Genomic DNA, 20,372 nt, shown 5'->3' with positions numbered 1-20,372 from the left:
AGTTGAGCCGAGCTTTTTATAGCCGCCAGCTTGGGACTTCTCTCACTCTCGAGAACCGATCTCTCGGATCGGGTTTATCAACGGAGCGCCACTGTTCTCCACTCTGCGGTTAGACTGTTTACCGGTGGATCACTAGAGTATCTGAAAGATGCGTGTCACTGGGTGACACCGAAGGCTTTTCTAACCAAAAATTATGCTACGAAAAACATAGAAATATATATGTTATTAAAGAGTGCAATGAACTTAGGATGTCCAAGATCTTCAATGACGTTGGTTAGGAATTTCAGAGGGTGTCATATATATTTGTCAATTATGAAATGGAATTTGACCAGAGATCATGTTGATATAGGTGAGTCAATATGGATTTTATTACAGATAAACCTGATCTATATGATAAACCTGATCTATATGAGCTTGATAATAAAAAAGAACTTCTTAAGGGTCTTGGGGACTTAATCATTATAAATATATATTTATATACAAATTAACAATCTCATTTTCTAGGCAATAAATATTATTCACATGGAATTGCAATATCCGTCCTATTTTCCAACTAGGAACTAGACCAATTCAAAGCTTACTCATCCAACTGGCTTGCCATAAATGTTCTTAATGAGCACGACTTAGTTATGTCGTCACTAATTCAGGGGTAGTAACAATTACCAGGCACTTGACATTGCTAAACTCAAAAGGGGTTTGCCCATATTTTGCGATGCATCATCTGCAAGAATCCTGTGCACACGCAAATCAGATTTGTTAACTTTATAAAATTATATATAGTATATAATGCAAAAATCAAGTGGCAGAACGAACTCTGTCATTCCCCGGGACGCTGCCGTTGTGTGATTTACCAGCTAACGAGGCTCAGTTCAGTTCAGTCCGGGTGTCATCTATGTAAACCAGTTTCTAATGCGTTCTGGAAAATATTTCCATACCTTGTAAATGAGCTTGGATTTCGGTTATTTCCATACATATCTGTTAGCTACCATCTTTGCGGTATTAAAGAGTCAGTGGGCGCCTCCGGAAATATCCACGGGATACTATTTACAATTCGGACATTTGATACTTTTATCCATTTGATTTCAAAGTCTGGCCTGGCAGGGCAAACCCTTTAATTTCCTGGCATTTCGAGGGATCAACATGTTACCGCAAAAGGGGTAAAATGGTTAAAGTTGAAAGGCAGCACGCGGAAAATGTCAGCACCAGATAAACGGGGTCTTTGTGTCAGGGGAAAATGGGAAAAAGAGACCCCGGGTCGCGGAGTCGCGGCTTTTATCCCATTCCGCTATGTCCAATTAGGCGTGGAATATGTTTCTTTAAAAAAGAGGGAGAAAACGACGCAGCATCCAGCTGCTAAATGAGAAAAAAAGGGAAAAGGGTAATCACACCCCCTCTGTGACAGCGGTGGGATTCGAACCCACGCCCTTTCGGACTGGTGCCTAAAACCAGCGCCTTAGACCGCTCGGCCACGCTGCCGTCTGGCGCCATCGAGACAGAAGGTTCCTAACGACTGCGACAACAACAAAATTGAATAATATTCTAAAATCGGTACGATTCTATTTTTAGGCGATAACAAGTAGTACGTGTGTAATTACCACACTCATGCCAGTCCCATTTTCCCAACAAAGAACACAGCATTTAATCTTTGGGAAGGCGTAGAAGGTTTGTTAAATCTTTTGTGTGCTCATAAATGCTTAAACTTAAGACAGATTAGTTGATTTTTTAACAAAATTAAGAACATAATTAAGAACATAAGAACTTACAGTTTAACAAATGAAGAAAAATAAAATAAATAGCACATGACATGTGTTATTATAACGATTGTCTGTATAAAATGAGAGCTTTAGCAAAAAAATATATAAATATATTATTTAAGATCGCAGTAATAAAGTATAATATTTTCAGACTTGTGTAATTTATCAAAATGTCAATTTAATTTGGTACACGAACCACATTCTTTATTTATTAAAATGTGTTTATTTATTTCGGAGTTACTAGCACTTTTTTAATATAAACAAATTGTAATATAAATAATAAAATATTTCGTAACAATTTTGATTTCATTACTCATATAAATTATACCTTATATAACAAGTAATATGTACATATTTATATATAAGAAAATATTCTTAACCAACTCTGATTTCAATTCAAATCCCTAAAACTATATGTAACATTAGCGGATCGTAAAAAAATAAATTTATAAAATAATATTTAATACCATTTTTTATTAATTAGAACAACAAAAAAATCTTGATTTAATTAATTAATTAATTTTTTAAAAGATATAAAGAATACAGACTTCAATTTGAATTCCAGAAATTATAAAGAAATTTTTGTTTTTATGAACAACAACGAATATATTTATAAAAAAAATATAAAAACTTAATTTAATTGCCAAAAAATAATCAACATTGACAGCGGTGGGATTCGAACCCACGCCCTTTCGGACTGGTGCCTAAAACCAGCGCCTTAGACCGCTCGGCCACGCTGCCTCATGGCAGTTTGTGTCAAATGCGCACTTTGAAGGCAGCTCACCACGAGTCATAGGGTGGGCGTTTGCTTGGCATAATTTTGGGGTGGTTTTCAGGAGCAGTATTCCCGTGGCTCAAACGTAAACTGTAGTAGAAAAAGTAGAAAATAGTAGTCAGCTAAATACTGTAGTCTTTGCTTGGGCGCAATGTTGTAAACTTAATTTATTTATTTTAATTTCACTTTTAGTTAAAATAATTCTTAATAGGAAACAAACAATATAAGGAAGTGCATTTTTTCGCTGACTAAAATATTATTTTAGAAATTGCGTAGCTGGCAGTAGTAAAATTCGCAAAAAAAAAGGCTGTAACAATAGTACTTTACGAGCGGCAGGGCCATCGAAGCGATTCTAATTCATTGACAAACACATTTTGATTTTGCGATAATGAGTATTGGGGGGGTTGCTTCCACAACGATTTGGGACACCTTTTGACAGGCAAACTTCCCCTGTCCCTTGGCATTTGACCCCTCTTCTTGAGGTCGCAGCCCGCACTTTTGTCGGTTTACGATTTTAGCATTTCGCAAACGACGTAAAAAACGATATTTGTATACAGAACGGTAGCAGAAGCTACAGATTTTATGGCATTTTTATGTGGTCATAGTTTCGCTTTCGCTTTGGCCTTTTTACGAGCGTTTTATAACTTGTTTACATTAGGCGAAATGTCACGTAACGGAAGTGCTGGGAACCATTTTATGCAAAAATCTATCAAATTGCTGGCGGGCTGCATAAAAAACGCCATAAAGCGATGACTTGATTCAGAATCGAAGCAAATATGGTAAAGTTATGTGATTCTAAGATTCAAGCGATGCAAGGAAATGATTCTACGGAGCGAAACTGTGAAGAATTGGCGATTAAGTGGATTAGATTGCAACCTATAGCAAGTCATTTTCAACTTTAGTTACTTTAAATCAGCAGAACAATGACAGCCTCTTGGATAGCAAATATTTTCCTGGTACTCATCTTTGTTCCACAATTTGAGGGTCAAGGAGTTTTTAATGAAAACTATGTAGAAGAAAATATGAGAATTAGCGAACGGAATGCTGAGAAACTCGAGGATCAATTTGTGAGCAAAACATTTTTAAAAAAATATTTGAACGGAACTAATTAACCTGTACTCTCTTCCATCTTAGGTGTCTTTAACGGGCGAAGATCAGAGCAACGAGCAAGATATGGTGTTTAAACCAAACTATGTTCACCACTATGGAGGTCGGAGATATCAGAAACAAATGTTTAAACCAAACTATGACCCCCACCAGAATACTTTAACGGGCGGAGGTCAGAGATATCGAAGAAAAAAAGAGTTTAAACCAAACTATAACTCCCACCAGAATATTTTAACAGGCGGAGGTCAGAGAAATCAGAAAAGAAAAGTGTTTGACCACTACCAGGATACTTTAACGGGCGTAGGTCACAGCAACCAGAACAAAATGCCGTTTAAACAAAACTATGGCCCTCACAATGAATATTCTGACAACCAAGAAAAACCATTAACCTGGAGGAAAAAGGGAAAAAACTATTTCATCAATTTTAATTTTAACGGTAACGAAAATCGCAGAAAATCCTTGAATAAAAATTTAAGATATCAGCCCTATAAAGAGTCAAACCCATATAAAGATTATTCACGCTAAGGCAAATTTATCTAGATATTGTTTTGTTTACCTCCAATACCAAGCCAATATGTTAACTCACAGGTAATAAAAATAACACTTTTTGATTATTCATTCAATAAACAAATAAATAAACCCAAAATAAAGCAAAGAATGATAAGAAAAAGTGGTCACAACCTATTATAAAGTGGGGAACATAATTTGTTATCAGTCATAAACAGATTTAAATGAATACTATAATAATTAAATCAAGTGGAATGTTTAGGTAAATATTGGTAATTGAACTTGAATTTTTTGAAGGGCAAACTAATTATAAAAATAATTATCATGTAAGCAAAATAAAGCCAATGACAGGTATTTGATCAAATACCAGACACTTTTAAGATAGCAAGCCAGACGCACGAAATGAGACATTCTTGTTTTTATCTTTTATTTTTTGCGTACTTTCCTTCCGACTTGTTAACAATATTTAAGAGTTTAGAATGGATCGATCACTAAGTGGGTCTTAGATAAGAACTTTGAACCTTAGATAAAAATGAAAGTGCTATCTAGTGGGTATATAAGGCATGCAAAACTCGATAAATTCTTTAGTTCGATATTCAAACATGAAATTAATAGTAGTCAGTCTGTTGTTGGCGATTGCCTTGCTAGGACAAACCAGTGCCAAAAGCGTACTTAACAGCCTTGTAAGAGAATTATAAGGGATCTTCATATGAATATGATATAATTATCCCACCTTAGGCCAACGAAATTGGTCAGGATGCCTCCGAGTTTGGGCATGAACTAGGGGATGAGGGCACTCTATTTGGACACGAGGCCTCCAACAGCGCCATCAATTTAGGTCATGAACTTTCCCAGGAAGCGGTAGGTTAAGGAATATATTTTAAGACATTTTTTAGTCACCAATTATTTATTTTTTAATAGGAAGAGGCAGCCAGCAAGGAAGTCAGTTCAGAGCTAACCAAATTTGGACAGGAAGCCTCCAATAGTGCCATCAACTTTGGACATGAACTCTCTCAGGAAGCGGTAAGTCTTTTTAAATAATTTATTTATTAATATTGTCAAAACAATATAAATCAACTTTTATTTTTAGGAAAGCGCACTGAGTCAGGAAATTAGCTCTACGAAAAAACAAAACTCTGTAAGTTAGGTAAATTTAAATTATTTCACTCATTCATTTCTTCAATATTCTCTTGATTTCAGTCTTCCTTTGCTCTGCTTACGGTTAGTCAAACTATTTAAACATTTAATAATTATCAAACTAATTTTAATTACGTATTTCAGAAATCCACGACTGACAAAACTGTTACCAAGGCCACAACAGGTACTGAGGCTACCTGTGCTTGTGTCTGCAGCGATGGCAGTGCATCTCAAGTTTCCGGAAATGTTGTCAAGGCAGCTGATAAGATTGCCAGTTCCGCAGCCAATGCTGCCAGTAGCGTCGCAGGATCAGCAGCCAGTGCAGCTCATGATGTGGCCAGTGCTGCTGGAAATGTTGCTAGTTCCGCGGCCAATGCTGCCAGTAGCGTCGCAGGATCAGCAGCCAGTGCAGCTCACGATGTAGCCAGTGCTGCTGGAAATGTTGCTAGTTCCGCTGCAAATGCTGCCGGAAATGTTGCTAGTTCAGCTGCCAATGCTGCCAGTAACGTAGCAGGATCTGCTGCCAACGCTGCTCACAATGTAGCCAGTGCTGCTGGAAATGTTGCTAGTTCCGTAGCAGGATCTGCTGCCAATGCCGCTCATGATGTGGCCAGTGCTGCCGGTAATGTTGCTAGTTCCGCTGCAAATGCTGCCGGAAATGTTGCTAGTTCAGCTGCCAATGCTGCCAGTAACGTAGCAGGATCTGCTGCCAACGCTGCTCACAATGTAGCCAGTGCTGCTGGAAATGTTGCCAGTTCCGTGGCAGGATCAGCTGCTAATGCTGCTAGTTCCGCTGCAAATGCTGCCGGAAATGTTGCTAGTTCAGCTGCCTATGCTGCCAGTAACGTAGCAGGATCTGCTGCCAACGCTGCTCACAATGTAGCCAGTGCTGCTGGAAATGTTGCTAGTTCCGTAGCAGGATCTGCTGCCAATGCCGCTCATGATGTGGCCAGTGCTGCTGGAAATGTTGCTAGTTCCGCTGCAAATGCTGCCGGAAATGTTGCTAGTTCAGCTGCCAATGCTGCCAGTAACGTAGCAGGATCTGCTGCCAACGCTGCTCACAATGTAGCCAGTGCTGCTGGAAATGTTGCTAGTTCCGTAGCAGGATCTGCTGCCAATGCCGCTCATGATGTGGCCAGTGCTGCCGGTAATGTTGCTAGTTCCGCTGCAAATGCTGCCAGTAATGTTGCTAGTTCCGCTGCCAATGTTGCTAGCAACGTAGCAGGATCTGCTGCCAACGCTGCCGGTAATGTTGCAAATGATGCGGGCCATGTTGCTGGAGATATAGGCAGTGCTCTCGGCAATATCCTTGGAGGCGTTGCCAATGCTGGTGGAGATATCGCCGGATCTGCTGCCAATGCTGCTGGTAATATTGCTGGAAATGCCGCAAATGCTGCTGGTGATGTCGCCAATGCCGCTGGCAATATTGCTGGCGATGCTGCTAATGCTGCCCAAAACGTGGTCCACTCAATTACCAACTTGCTTTAGAGTGAACCCGAAAAGGAGAGCCATTTATTAATCACTTTATAAATTATTTAATCAAATAAAAAGCGAGCAAATTAACGAGCAAATCTTCAAAAGCGAATTGTTTAAACTACCGAACATTTGACAGAATTTATTTATGGTTGCCCTAGATAAGAACCCTCTTGAGGCTTGAGATAAGGTGAGAATTACCCAAACTTAAAGTAACTGATCAATCAGAAACAGTAAACGCCGCCAATCAATTTGGAATTATTAAGTACTCAAGTCTGATTTGTTTTTATTGGCTGCGTCAAAGAACCACTGATATCAAAAACTCCCACATAGTCTTAGAGATAAGGTTGGGCTATAAATTGCAGCTGTGTCAACCCAAATGATTCAGTTGTTGTTATTGGCAGCACGAAAAGTAACCAAAATGCAGTCCTTAAAAGTCTTAGCCATTTTCGTAATCGTCCTGGTGAGCCAACAGGCCAGAGCGAGTCCTCTCATTGATCAGTCGGAGGTAAATATTTAAAAATATATTTTTTATATGTTATTTTCTTAAATGTTATATTTTTATATGTACAGAATGACTATGTCCAACCTGAAGCCAGAAATCTGTTGGGCGATGTCCTGGGTGGAGTTGGCACTGGGCTGGGAGATTTAGCAGTAAGTCATATAATTGTATTTATTTTTTATTAGTTTATATATTTATGTATATATCTTATATTATAATAAATATTAATATATATTATATTACATATTCCTTGCAGAATGCTATTACCAGTCTGAGTGTTCAAAAGAAGCCCGTTTCGGAGTCTAAAACTATTTCTGTAAGTTATAAATTTAAAGATTAAAAATACTCAAAGACTTTCTTAATAGTAGAAACCCCTAAAAATTTTAAGATAAAACACAAATTTTAACAGCAACAGAATATTTTAAATATTTCAAAAGCATAGTGGTCTGTTTATTATATATTTTATAAGCCTATAGATAACGTACAAACCACATATTCCTGGAAACAGCAAATTTGCCTGATCAATCAGTATCAAAAAGTCCAGCACTTCGATTTGGAATCATTAATCACTCAAGTCAACTACAAAATTATATAGTAATATTGTAGCTCCCACATAACCTTAGAGATAATGTTTGGCCCCTATAAATTCAGCGAAGGCAACCGAAAAAATTCAGTATTTTATTGTTAGAAACAAAGGAAAGAACATGGTGTCTATTAAAATTTTCACAATTTTCGCTATCCTTCTGGTGGCCCAACAGATCTCAGCTGCTTCCCTGGGCGAGTTAATGGGCAATGTGACCGATGTTGCTGTGGCTGGACAAAAGTTCCTGCTTCAACTGGAGGTTGCTGTTGGTGCCTCAAAGACGGAATCTATTTCTACAAATACCACTGCGGATATACTCAGCGATTTGGGTAATGCCTTGGTGGACTTGGCTGTAAGTAAAGAGTAGGATTTATTATTTTTTGTAATTTATTATATATTTATAAACTGTTTTCGTAGACCTCTATTACCACTGCGGAAAGTAATGTACAGTTTGGTTCTTCTAATGTTCTTGGCGATGTCTTGAATGGCATCGGAAATGGACTTCAGGCGCTGGGTGTAAGTCTTTATTTTTCAAAGAGAAATAATATATTTTGTAAAAGTTTTTACAGATTATAATAGTACTTTCTAATCATGTCATGTTCTAATTTAATTTAAAATCCTTATAGAATTCCATTGCCAATGTGGGAACCCAAATGAAGGCCGTTGAACAAATGTAATTTCTCTGTCTTTCTGTAAGTTTAAATACTAAATAAAATAATATTACAAAAAAAATAACAATTACCTTATAATTTTCTTAGGCTTTATACAAAGAAGTTGAATGCTACCCTGGGCTGGATCTGGCTGTTAGTGGCTCCCCAAAACTGCTGCTGATCTGATAAATAAAGCTTAAGATTCCCCCCTAAACAACTTTCAAGCAGTTCAATTAACAAATAAATATTCAATCGCTTAAAAAACTTAACTGAGTGGGCTTCCTTTGTGTTCCAATTTGGGCACAGAGTTCATCAACAAGTTGGGCATCAATTAGTTGGGTTTGTTTTGGGTTGTTTTGAAATTTAAGAACCATAGGCAAGGTCGAGTTCCAGTTCAAAAATGCGTGCATCTGCTCAAAGACCGAGATCTTATATATCCAGGGATGGATGGATGGAATGGAAAAGGGGTCAAATGATACGAAATCGGAACACGTGATTGCCAACAACATTAGGGGATCAAGTTACCCAAAAAAATTTACAAATAAAAGCCAGCAGGAGAAGTAGGAAGCGCCATACACACACATGGTGGCTTTTGTATAATTTTTATTATGACAAGTAGGTTGTTGTTTTGTTCCCCCGGTCCTCTGGAATTAGGTCATCCGGCGGGGAGTGAGTAAAGGTATATGGGGGAGCCCCTACTCCGGAAGACAAGCATTGTATCCAGCACCCTCCATTAAGTTGCTTTATCGAGCGGGAAATTTCAATTCTTCCTCCCGCCAACGCCTCCGTTTTCAAAAAGATCTTTGTGGTCACCCTCACGACTCACGGCTTGCACGACGCCAGAGAGACCTGTAATTATGAAAATTAACAAACATTTTGGTAATTAATTTCGGCCAACCAAAGGGTTGCCTCCCAACGCCGTGGCACCCATAATCCCGCATCAATTAAAATGCACAGTCCGTAATCCCCACCCACAAAACATGACTGCCTGACCAACTGAGGTGCGTGCGACCCGGCCACTAGTTGAATAAATATTAAAATAGATGAATATTCGGGTCGGAAAATAACCTAGAAAGGGGAGCTTTGAATACCCTTCTGACTAAATATAAAAAATAAAATATTGTAACTACATCTTATTGTAAATATCTATAAATTATTAAATAAAATATATATTTTATGGTTAATATATCTAAAACTTTTAAGATTTTAGTTTCAACAATGTAAATACTAACCCTTAAAAATGTTCTAGAATCACTTTAGCCACTTTCTCTGCTTATTTTTTATATATAAACTTTAACTTAATTCTTTAACTTTTATTTACATTAAAATATTATTCAATTTCAGTGTAACTTTATACCCAACCATGTCTGCCTAATTATAGTCTCCATTAAAACACCCCCCAAATGAAAAGGGTATAAATATGATAATAGAAATCGCTTTAATAATTTGTGACACTCTTTGTCAGTCAAGTTTGGCCGCCAGTGTTTCGGCCATTAATTGGCGGTTTGACAGCTGGAAGACCTCAAAGAAATGTATATAATACACAAATACTAAAGTAAAGTCTTGTTAAAAGGTCTACACAAATTATTCTAGTCAATTTTCTACTATTTTCTACTGATAAAAAATATTAAAAAATTTTAAATTGTACTTAAATAAAAAATTTAAAATATCAACTATTTAAATTCACCTGATTTGGTACTATTTTTCTCCCGACATCTGTACCTATGCCAAACATGCACTTAGCTCAGTTGGGACAAAGGGGCCAACTCCATCCGGGGGGGGGAGTGTGGTAGTAAAAAAAACGCTCTTTGCCAACAGGACAGCGAAAATGTGCAAATCGTGCTGGCTCCGCCGACCGGTTTCGGCCAGTTTCTATGTTAGTGGTCAAGGTCTAAGGAGCATCAGACAGTCGGACAGCCGGAGGAGCGGCCGGGGGGGTAATGCAGCCAAAGCGGAATAAACAATAACAGCAGGCAGGCAGGCAGCAGCAGCAGCAGCAGCAGCAAAGAAGAGCTGCAAAAAGCCAAGCGAATATAAATGGGCAACAACAATAAAAACCACAACGAGCGGAAAACAGAACCAAAAGGAGTCACGAGAATTGCATAAACAATGTATGTACAAAGTCTGTCAGAGTGTATGTACAAATATATACACATAAATCGAGTTATATATAAAGCAAAGTCCCAAGTGGAGCTACTAGGGTGCCTCAAGACGACATTGAAAATGAAACAAAGATTATGAAGAATTAGTAATATATAATATACATACGTTTATTGTTTAAAAGTTGTTGGGAAAATATTAAAATTAAATTATATTTTGTAAATATATATAATATAGATTTTAATGTATTTTTTATTATGTATTTTTAGGATGTTGCCGAGCCCCTAACAGCTTTTTATTCTTATATAAAAACAACATATATTTTCTTTATAACTAACTGAATTTTCATATTATTATATTTAAGATATATAAATAAATTATAAAGCGATATGTTGTCTAAAATTATATTATTTTGAAGAAGAAATACAATTTTTACTTACATTTATTAACCATTTTATTTGTATTTATTATAACTAAAATGTATAAAATATTTCAAACTTCAAAAGTAAATTTTTCTTGCCAAAAATTACCTTTTTATATGATAAGTTCTTCATGTAGGAAGCTATAACGTATGAAAGATCTAATATTTTAAACATTTTTGTATATTATCTATCTATTTTTTATATATTCATTTAATATTTTTAATCTATATTTCTATATTTATGTATCTTAAGCTTTTTCAAAAGGCATTTTCTGAATTTTCAATTTTTGTAATATTTTCTAAGCAAATCCTTTTAAAAAATAAATAAAATAATTTAAAATATTCAACTCCCACAGGACGAATCACCCTGCTTTGCCTCGCAAGGGGCACGCAGCACATGCATCATGCAACATGCAACAGCGGCGTGATTCCAACGCAGCAATAATAAAAAAAAAAGCTGCATGTGCACCATCTAAACAGGCATATGTGCATCGTTAAATAAAAAATAAAACTGCATATATCGGAGGGGAACTGCAATGGTGTTTGTGTGTCAAAAAGGGTTGCCAAACCACTCTTCGAAGTACATAATAAATACATACATCATACACACTGCACACTCGCAGGACAGGAGAAATCCCTATGGCAAACATATATACATACATTTTCTTCCAGCCGCAAAACTGGTTTTCGATTACGTCGTCGTATCACTCACCCCCCTTCGTTTGGGTTTTCAGCCAGTGAAGCCAAAGGTTGTCTTATCGATTCTCAAAGCACAGGCACTTGACCAAAAGCAAAAGCAAAACCAAATCCCGATCCCTATGCCAGATCCTCCAGGGAGATTCGAGTCGGTTTTGGGACAAAACTATCGATGCGCGTCCACGTCTCCGATTTCTAACTGCAGCATTAATCGTCACCATTTCAAACTGTCAGCCGTCACTCAAGATAAAAACTTTTTGGGGGGCCTTTGTCTATAATTTGCGACACTTCACACGCACACACATCAAAGCAACAGCTTCATTAAAATTAATTAATGCTTAGGCACACCTTAGGTACACAATGAAAAAGGAATTGTTTTAAAACTAACATTAAGAAAAAATGTCTATGTTAAATTTTAAAAACGCTTTTTAGATTTTGGTTTAATGTTTCTCATAGAATTGTTAAAAAATAATTTATATAAAAAAAAAATTAATTAAAAATATACAGAATTTTAATAGAAAACTATTTTTGGTTTTTTATATTTTTAGAATTTTTTTAAAATTTTGTTTATAATAAATCAACACAGAGTAAACCTAAATAAAGGTTAAAGAATAATATTTATGAATTTTTTAAGAAAAAAAAATATTATTTCAATAATCAAACAAATTTATTAAACAATTTTCCTTGTGTACCAAACACATAGAAACACCTCTAGGACCCCAAAGACCCAAAAAACTGTGTTGGGGGATCGACATCATTAGGGTCATATCAGTTTACAGTGTTTGTACCTCGTCGGGGCAGCCGAAAAAAATGTGCACAAATTAAATTAAATGAAGTGAGTGTGAAAATGCTGCAGGTGGAAAGAGGGGAGGGGCTATGGCTCACAGTGCAAACGTTAAAACACCGAAATAACCCACCGGCGGTCAAAAGGAAACACGCTCAAGTGACTTCCAACTTGCCACCAAAAAAAAAACCCCCCTCCATTCGGTCACCTGTACCCTCTCGTGTCTACGCCTGTTGATGTTAAATCAAGATAAGCAAATTGTTGCCGAAAAATAGAGGCACAAAGGAAGCGATTTGGACGTTTTAATGATGATAGAGCATGACACAGAATAAATGAAAATGAAGTGTGGAAAAAAAAAAATTCATTTCAATTGTGGACTCAACAGAACTCGCCAGAAAATGTTGCAAAGAGAGTGCTGCTGCTCTTGATTAATGGATTCGAAAGGATTATTCGTATACTCATCAGAGAAAGATCCAATGACAGGCAGAAATACGCTTAAGCCGAGTTATTGTAAGCCACACCAAATATATTTTAATTATACACAAATTTGTATATATTTTTTAAATGTTCACAATATTAACTTGGCTAATTATGGAGAATTAAAGGGAAAGCTTTCGCAACCTCAGGTTCCGGTCCCTCAGGAACAGCTCCATTAGTTGGCTCGCTCTCTTCGACCGAAATAAAAAAAATCGGCGATCTCTCCATCTGGACACTTGATTTCCTCTTCATTTCCTTCCGGATCCTCAACGTATGAATGCTGTATGACTTTTCGGAAAATCCAGCCACTAAGCCGTACCACATTGGTGTAGACATCGAAAGTCGAGTTGTCTCCGCTGTTGCGGTGCCAGTTAATAATGCCCACCTGCTGGAACCTCGAGGGTTCGCTGGCCAAAGGACATACGAGTGGATAGCCACTTTCCCAGATTCCGATTCTACCGCCGGCACACAACAGGCTGTCATCGAGCGGAAAGGAGAAGACAAGCCATCGTCGCAGCTCCTGCTCACAGGTCGCGGTCTGCACCACCGGCAGCGGCAATGTCTTCTTGTAGGAACTTTCGGCAAAGCAGCTAGAGAGGTCCAAGATCCTCATTGAAGATCTTGCCGCCAGATTGATGGGAGCAATTTTGTTGTTAAATTCAATGGATTTTTTAAGGATCAATAAGCCCAGGTTGTTGACCCCCGTAGTCACATTAAAGTTGGGATGTCGCACAACCGACCTGACTCTCACTTCCATCAACGAAGGACTATTTTCAATGCGCACTACGAGCTCGCTGGCATTACGGTATGCAATAACTACCCAGGAAGTGAGCACCACAAACTTGGAGATCAGGGATCCGCCGCCTATTGATGAACCGCAACTTTCTTTCACAGACACCAGCCAAGGAGACTTGGAAGTCCTGTCATCCGGGACGATGCCAAAATCCCCGGCCTGGACACAGGAGGAGGCCAGGACCAGACACAGAATCAAAACTAATCCCCGAAACTGTAACATTTTAAACGCTTAGAAAAAGACTGGAACGACTGTGAATAACTCACAGTATTTATAGCAAGACTCATTAACGAAATATTTGAATTGATTAGACAAATTTATATATTTATTTTGTCATTTCCAAAGAACTTGACTTTTATTGATTTTTTTTAAAGCCATCTACCAAGAAATAAGCTTTGCTTGATTATTTATTTAATAGTTTTCTTTACAGAAATTATATAAATATATTTATATAAATATGTATTGTAATAATTATAATAAAAATAACCACTAAAATATATATACACACATTGAGTTAATAGGAAACATAAAAAACAAAACTGGACTTTTCTAAATAGCAAAAGAAAAAAGAATATATATATAGTCAAATATTCATTCCCGAATTTAACGTATTTAAAAAAATATATTTTCAAATCGTTTTCTCTCGGAAAGATCATAAAATTAAGTAAATTGGATCCACGTCCTCTACACATGTATTCACACATTTGGAATGTACAGACACATATTAAACTTCAGGCAGCTCCTGATGTTTCTCATAAACAAAAGTTTCGATAATTATTATAATTTTGTTTTATGCTCCGTTTGCTTGCACTTCTCGTCTCCCCTTCCTGGCGGTTTTGGTCGTCTGCCTGTCAAATTGTCGTTGTCATAAAAAAATATGACCAAAAATGTACAAAATATGAGTAAATGTCAAGTGTGTGCAAATGGTGGAATACATATATATAATATGTATATAAATTTACACTGAAAACTTAAATTTTTAAAAATATTTTAAAGACAGATATTTAAATAACCTTGCAACAAATTCACCTTTTCTTATAAAAATTTATGATATGATATGATATTTAGTTACTTAGCTAAAAACCTTTACATTACAATTTTCAAATATTAAAAAATATCGACATAATCGAAAAAAAAAATTGCAGAATAATACATAATATATTTTTTTTACCGATAATATTTCAAACATCGTCCAAACTAAATTATATATATTCTTTTTATATTCAATTCCTAAAATTTTTGTTGAAACTAAGTCTAAGCTTATCGTTGGTACAGTTTAACAAAACAAAATTCAATATCGATTTATCGCACAAATATCGCATAATGTCGATTTATTTATCGCCGCAATAATCGATGCAGGATATATATTTTGGCATCTCTACTCTAATTTAATTTTACCATTATTTTATTTTTAGAGGCAAAAAATACTTTAGTTAAAATACATTTTTCTTATTTCAGTGCAGATATACAAAGGCGCATTTTTACTATGTTTTGAATGCACCTTTTCTTGTTTTTTCTTATAATTTTTTTTTGTGGTCGCTCAACCTGTTTCACCTGGGCAAGCTTCCCCCGAAAACCCCCGAAAAAACAGTGGGCATGGTTCATTATCATCATGGTTATTATAATTATAATTTGGTGTCTGCTTTTTTGGGGTTTCCTTTTGGCTTTCGGACCTTTAGCCAAGAACAAGGGCAAGTGCAGTTGGTACTGGATAAAACTGATTTAATTTATCAAATTTTTTTTTCATTTTCTTTTTGGGGAGACACAGCTTCCTGTTCTCCTTTTTGTTTCACTCTTTTGGGACCCCTTCTAAGCAGCGATTCTTAATGGGCAGCCAGGCGTCTCAAGGTCTTCTCTGTCAACTGATAAAGAGATAATGTTGCACAAAAAAACGCAGAGAAGAGAACATAAGAAGAAGATTCGCAAAAAGTGAAGTAGCAACTGTCTGACTGCCACACACACACACACACTCGGTAACAGAGAGCCATGATATCATCGAAGAAACAGAAACAGAAAGCAGCGAAGAAGACTGAAAAAAGCAGGCAAACCGAAAGAAACCGCAGAAGCAGATATTCGCGAGAAAGAGGGGGTGAAGGGGTCAATAAAGGGGGAGTACACGAAGAAAAAATATCAATAATAAATAAAATATATATTTTTTAAATATCTATTACAATAGACACAAATATAACAAAACAAGAATGGTTTTTTGCGGTTAAGGAGGATACCAACCCTATATATCGAAATATAAATATTGTTCTGTTATCGAAAATATATCGATATATAGATATCAAGTCATCCCTAAATGTCACTTAATAAAAAAAGTATATATTTAAGGAAAATATAATGAAATATTTAAGGTTACAGAAGTGCCTTAAAAATCTGTAGACTAATACTTCCAAGTTCCAAAATATATATTTGAACAATTTAAGGATTTTCTTATCTGATACTACATATATTGTTTTTCCAACTGTACATACCCCAACTGACAATCGAAAGAGACGGCTAAAGACTCATTTCTATCCCCACTCCTCGCAAAAACACACATAAACACACACAACCACATCGAGGCAAGTTCAAGTTTGAGAGGCAGGATAGGATCCCATTCAAGGCCCCAAACCAGCAGACAGCCGGAGCAGAACAATGGGCGACGTACTGAAAGGGGTACTGAAAAAAATAAAAATAAAAAATTGCAAACAAGTTTCGCTTTTATTTAGTGCCCAACAACAGCGCCAACTTTGCAGATTCCCCCGTCACACTGGCGCAGAATTCCACTCCACATACTGTATAGCCTTATATAGCAAGGCAACCGGGCTATGTACCCAACATTGTACACCGATCTCTGGCGATCCAACCGATGCGAACGAATGTTCCAGCTTTACGTGCCACAGCATAAAAATGGAACAGGCAGCTGAACGCGAGGATACAGATGTGGTTGGACTAGTAGGAACATTAAAAAAAAATTAAAAACTATATATAAATTACTAATAGATCGATTTATGGTTAGATTTATAGATCAATAAATCGGTGCAGCAAGTACAGATGGTCAGAAAGTTTGTATATATCGAATTTTATCGATAATAATAGCATAAGACAATTTTTACTGTAATTTTAGTATCTAAACACACATTTAATTTGAAACACATTTATTTATTTGCATATTTATACCCTTGTTATTAATAAATTCTGTAATATTATTTATTTAAATCGATATAAGTTTCTGTATTTTAATATATCGAAACATGTGCGATAAATCGATACTATGTATGTTTGATATGTATAACTTAATTTATGTATTAATCTTAAAAAGATACTACAAAAATTAAGAAACATTTTCAGGTTATTTTTCGATAGTATCGACTTTTTAAAGTTTAAAATTCAATATTTTTCGATTTTTAAAAAATCATAGAATAGAACGTTTACGATATTTTCGATACGATATTTTATAGGAACATTCTTAAAGTTGGTAATACCTCAATAGAAATGCCTTAAGCATCCTGAAGGTTGGTAAACTCCCAAAATAATATACAAATAAGATTAACCTAGGCATCCTAGAATATATATTGTAATACCCACATCTGTAGAAGAAGCAGCCAAAAGCGAAGGCGATCGCACTTAATGCTCCACTGATTGCACAACGATCGTTGAAAGGGAGAATGCGATAGAGGAGGGACCCAGGAGGATTTCAGGGGTATTAAAGGGGCTTTTTGGAGGGATGGGTATATGCCAGGAGGGAGGGCATCGCGGCGGAATGAAGCAGAAGACACAATTGTAGCCCACAGTCGGTGTCAGTAGGTAGACCCCCATCCCGACCATCATCATCATCATCATCATCATCATCATGATCTCTGCACTACATATAGTAAGTAGTAAATGGCATGTGCATCTATGTGTGTCACAAGGAGCTGAAATTAAAGTAAGGCAGGAGGTTTCTCGGACTGCCGGCATGTGCGGATAGAATAGTTGCTCGCCCTCGTCTTTCCTTCATATACGATTTTCCACCTTTTTTTTTTTTTAAAGCCACCGCACAATGGGCATTTAATTATTTAACCCTTCTACAACTTCCCCGCCACGACAGACAGCCTAACCGACTCCATCGGGATGCAACTTTGTTGCAATCTGGCAGAGAATTTTTTGTGTAGACTAAGGGGTACCCAAATTCTACAACAATACTATTAAAAGATCATAGTAAAAGTTTAAGGAAAGCTGTGAAAATCTATTCAAGGAGTTTTTTTTATTATTTCATTTATTAAAGGTAGTAAAATATATTTATAAACTCATCTTGAAATCAAAATTTAATCTATATGAAACGATTAAGAGGTTATTAAGCATTATTTATTAGAAGTACATATAATTTTTATATTTTCTTTATTAATTTTTATTACTTTTAACCATCTTTAAAAATACTATAAAATATTGTACTCCAAACTTAACCCAAACTCCCTTTAAACCTCTACCCATACCGATTGTAATGAAAAGTGATTTCTCAGCCATGATGAGCTCTCCTCTCCAGCTGCCGGCTGATTAATCGCGAATCGTGATGGGGCTATCGGCTCGGGATCACGTTCCGACTCCAGCTGAGATCTCATCCTCCATCCTCCCTGCCAGCGGAGGATCCTCCCAGCCTTTGCGTGATTGCGTTATAAATAGTACGTCGGGGTATTTAGATCTTAACTCAAAGATATATGTACAAACCAGAGAATATGATGGCCCTGGGCCCCTGTGGGCGGTGTGGGGTCGTCGTCAGCAACTGATGAACTGCAATGGGAAAATGGAATTCTCGACGTCCGCTAATTGGAGTCCTCGCCCCGCCGACATTCTCGAATGATTTATTCCAAATATTTACACTTGCTTCTGGCCTTATAAATCTCTCCCCAACGAATGCCATTTAAATGTTCTGTTTTTGTCACGCGATCGGGGATCGGTATAGAGATCCCCTCTAGTTTTTGTTCCTTTCCTCTAAGCATGTGGTTTTCATTTTATGGTGACACAATGTCCAAGCCCCAAAAAAAATAATATAAAATAAGTGTCAAGTTCTGGCTGAGCTCTGTTTGAATCATCGATGGCCTTAAATAACGACATGGTTTCGAAAACCACTTGAGAGAAACTTCAACATTTACACAAAAATTATAAAAATTTCAATTTCAATTTTGTTTAAGTATTGAAAGTAATACAAAATATATATTTTATGGTAATAAACATTTTTTATAAATAAAATGTTCTTAAAATCACTTAAGATTTTCAAAACTCTGATAAATGCGCTTAAAAGTATGCAATAAACATTTTTAACTATCAAATTCAGTATTAATTCTGTTTTTTACAATAAGAAATGTTGTATCTTAATTTTTGACACCTCATATATTATATTATTCATTAATTTGTTTTAAACAATTTTATGAAATATAGCTTTCTCTCTGTGCATTTACAAAAACGCCATTTCCGCGAACTCAGAAGAATCAGACTGTTTGTTTTTCAACCATGGATCGAAGCAAACAATAATGTTTTTATGTGTTTTCTGTTCGAAAAAGAGAGCCCAATTTCAGGGTTCGCCTGCAGTGGCAGATAACGAAGGACCTCGGGATCCCCGACAGCGACCTTCGATAAATCAAAGGCCAGCAACAAAATCCCCAAGTAAAACTTATGGCCTCCGATTCCGTGCTGACAACGGCCACCTTTAACCCTTCCCCGCTACTTTTACTAATTATGCTGCGAGGCCGGAACAAAAAAAAAAACAAAATATAAATAAATTTTTGAGAAACGACTTCTTCTTCGACTTTTTTTTTCTCCGGCGGCAGCAACAAAGACTCCCCTTGATGGACGACACTCTGGGGAACGTTTTGTCCGCCGATCCCCGCCCACAAGCAAATTGCTTACGGGGCAAAATGCAAATCAAAATGACAAAAGCAATTAAATTTAACCCATTTCCAATGCGAAAAAAAGAGTTTCACTTTTTTGTGGTTATTTCATGTGGAAAATGTACTGCATCATGGGCAAAGCAAGGGGTTTTTCCGACTTCAGGACCAACAGTTGCACGAAAAAATATAACAAATGCGAAAAAAATATACAACAACAAAAAAACTGGACAAAGAAAACGAAAAGAAAAAGGGGCTCTTTTAATTATTTGGCGCCTGCATGTGTCTCAATTTAAATTAGCTGCCAGGCTTTTCCTATGGCTTCCCGAGGAAATTAAAATTCAATTTAAAAATGCCACGAAAAATAACAGCGAAAAATCGGGGAAAAATTTGTAGAAAAAATCATACAACAAAAGTGGGCTAATTTGGTTATGGTCCCCTCAGGGGTGGTTCAAGGTCCAATAGCAAGTTCAAAGGGTTGCCTTTTGGAAATTAGTTTTTAGAATTTATGGTGCAACCTTTTGGGGGGAAGGGGTTAGGCTCGCATTTAACGCGCCTTTCAATTGCCATAAATATGATTTATGATCGCAGACATTTAATAAGGATAATTTTCATTATTTTATTCCCCCTACAGAGCCACTGGAAACAGCACAGCATCCCATTCGGTTCACACCCGCCCCAATTAACACACAATTGCAGCAAGGGGCTATAGCTATAGCTCCCCATCCCCATCGTCCACAGTCCACCGTCCCATCGTCCAATCC

At 36.7% G+C, this 20,372-nt stretch overlaps 3 protein-coding genes and 2 non-coding genes across 6 annotated transcripts; 2 read left to right on the top strand and 3 right to left on the bottom strand.

Annotated features, from left to right (window-relative positions):
- Positions 1-1,396: 1,396 nt before the first annotated feature.
- Positions 1,397-1,476, bottom strand: TRNAL-UAG (transfer RNA leucine (anticodon UAG)). Its single transcript has one exon. It is a non-coding gene; the product is annotated as a tRNA-Leu (tRNA).
- A 939-nt stretch (positions 1,477-2,415) lies between these two features.
- Positions 2,416-2,495, bottom strand: TRNAL-UAG (transfer RNA leucine (anticodon UAG)). The gene has a single exon. It is a non-coding gene; the product is annotated as a tRNA-Leu (tRNA).
- A 2,225-nt stretch (positions 2,496-4,720) lies between these two features.
- On the top strand, positions 4,721-6,860 carry LOC108073684 (uncharacterized). 2 transcript variants are annotated; one of them, XM_017165410.3, is made up of 6 exons: positions 4,721-4,826; positions 4,882-5,004; positions 5,065-5,166; positions 5,234-5,281; positions 5,344-5,364; positions 5,425-6,860. In XM_017165410.3, exons 1-6 carry the CDS (start codon positions 4,746-4,748, stop codon positions 6,766-6,768), a joined length of 1,719 nt encoding a protein of 572 aa, XP_017020899.3. In that variant the 5' UTR covers positions 4,721-4,745; the 3' UTR covers positions 6,769-6,860. The 2 variants fall into 2 exon arrangements, with proteins under 2 accessions (XP_017020899.3, XP_017020900.3); XM_017165411.3 differs by lacking the exon at positions 5,344-5,364.
- Positions 6,861-7,152: 292 nt separating this feature from the next.
- LOC108073701 (uncharacterized) lies at positions 7,153-8,757 on the top strand. Its single transcript, XM_017165435.2, has 7 exons — positions 7,153-7,261; positions 7,327-7,407; positions 7,512-7,571; positions 8,014-8,190; positions 8,256-8,354; positions 8,465-8,530; positions 8,597-8,757. Exons 1-6 carry the CDS (start codon positions 7,175-7,177, stop codon positions 8,513-8,515), a joined length of 555 nt encoding a protein of 184 aa, XP_017020924.1. The 5' UTR covers positions 7,153-7,174; the 3' UTR covers positions 8,516-8,530; positions 8,597-8,757.
- A 4,384-nt stretch (positions 8,758-13,141) lies between these two features.
- On the bottom strand, positions 13,142-13,981 carry LOC108073652 (phenoloxidase-activating factor 2-like). The gene has a single exon (XM_017165378.1). It carries the CDS (start codon positions 13,979-13,981, stop codon positions 13,142-13,144), a length of 840 nt encoding a protein of 279 aa, XP_017020867.1.
- Between the last annotated feature and the right edge of the window lie 6,391 nt (positions 13,982-20,372).

Source organism: Drosophila kikkawai, chromosome 3R (assembly GCF_030179895.1).
Source record: "Drosophila kikkawai strain 14028-0561.14 chromosome 3R, DkikHiC1v2, whole genome shotgun sequence".
Lineage (NCBI taxonomy): Eukaryota > Metazoa > Arthropoda > Insecta > Diptera > Drosophilidae > Drosophila > Drosophila kikkawai.
This window is presented reverse-complemented; position numbering and strand designations above follow the sequence as displayed.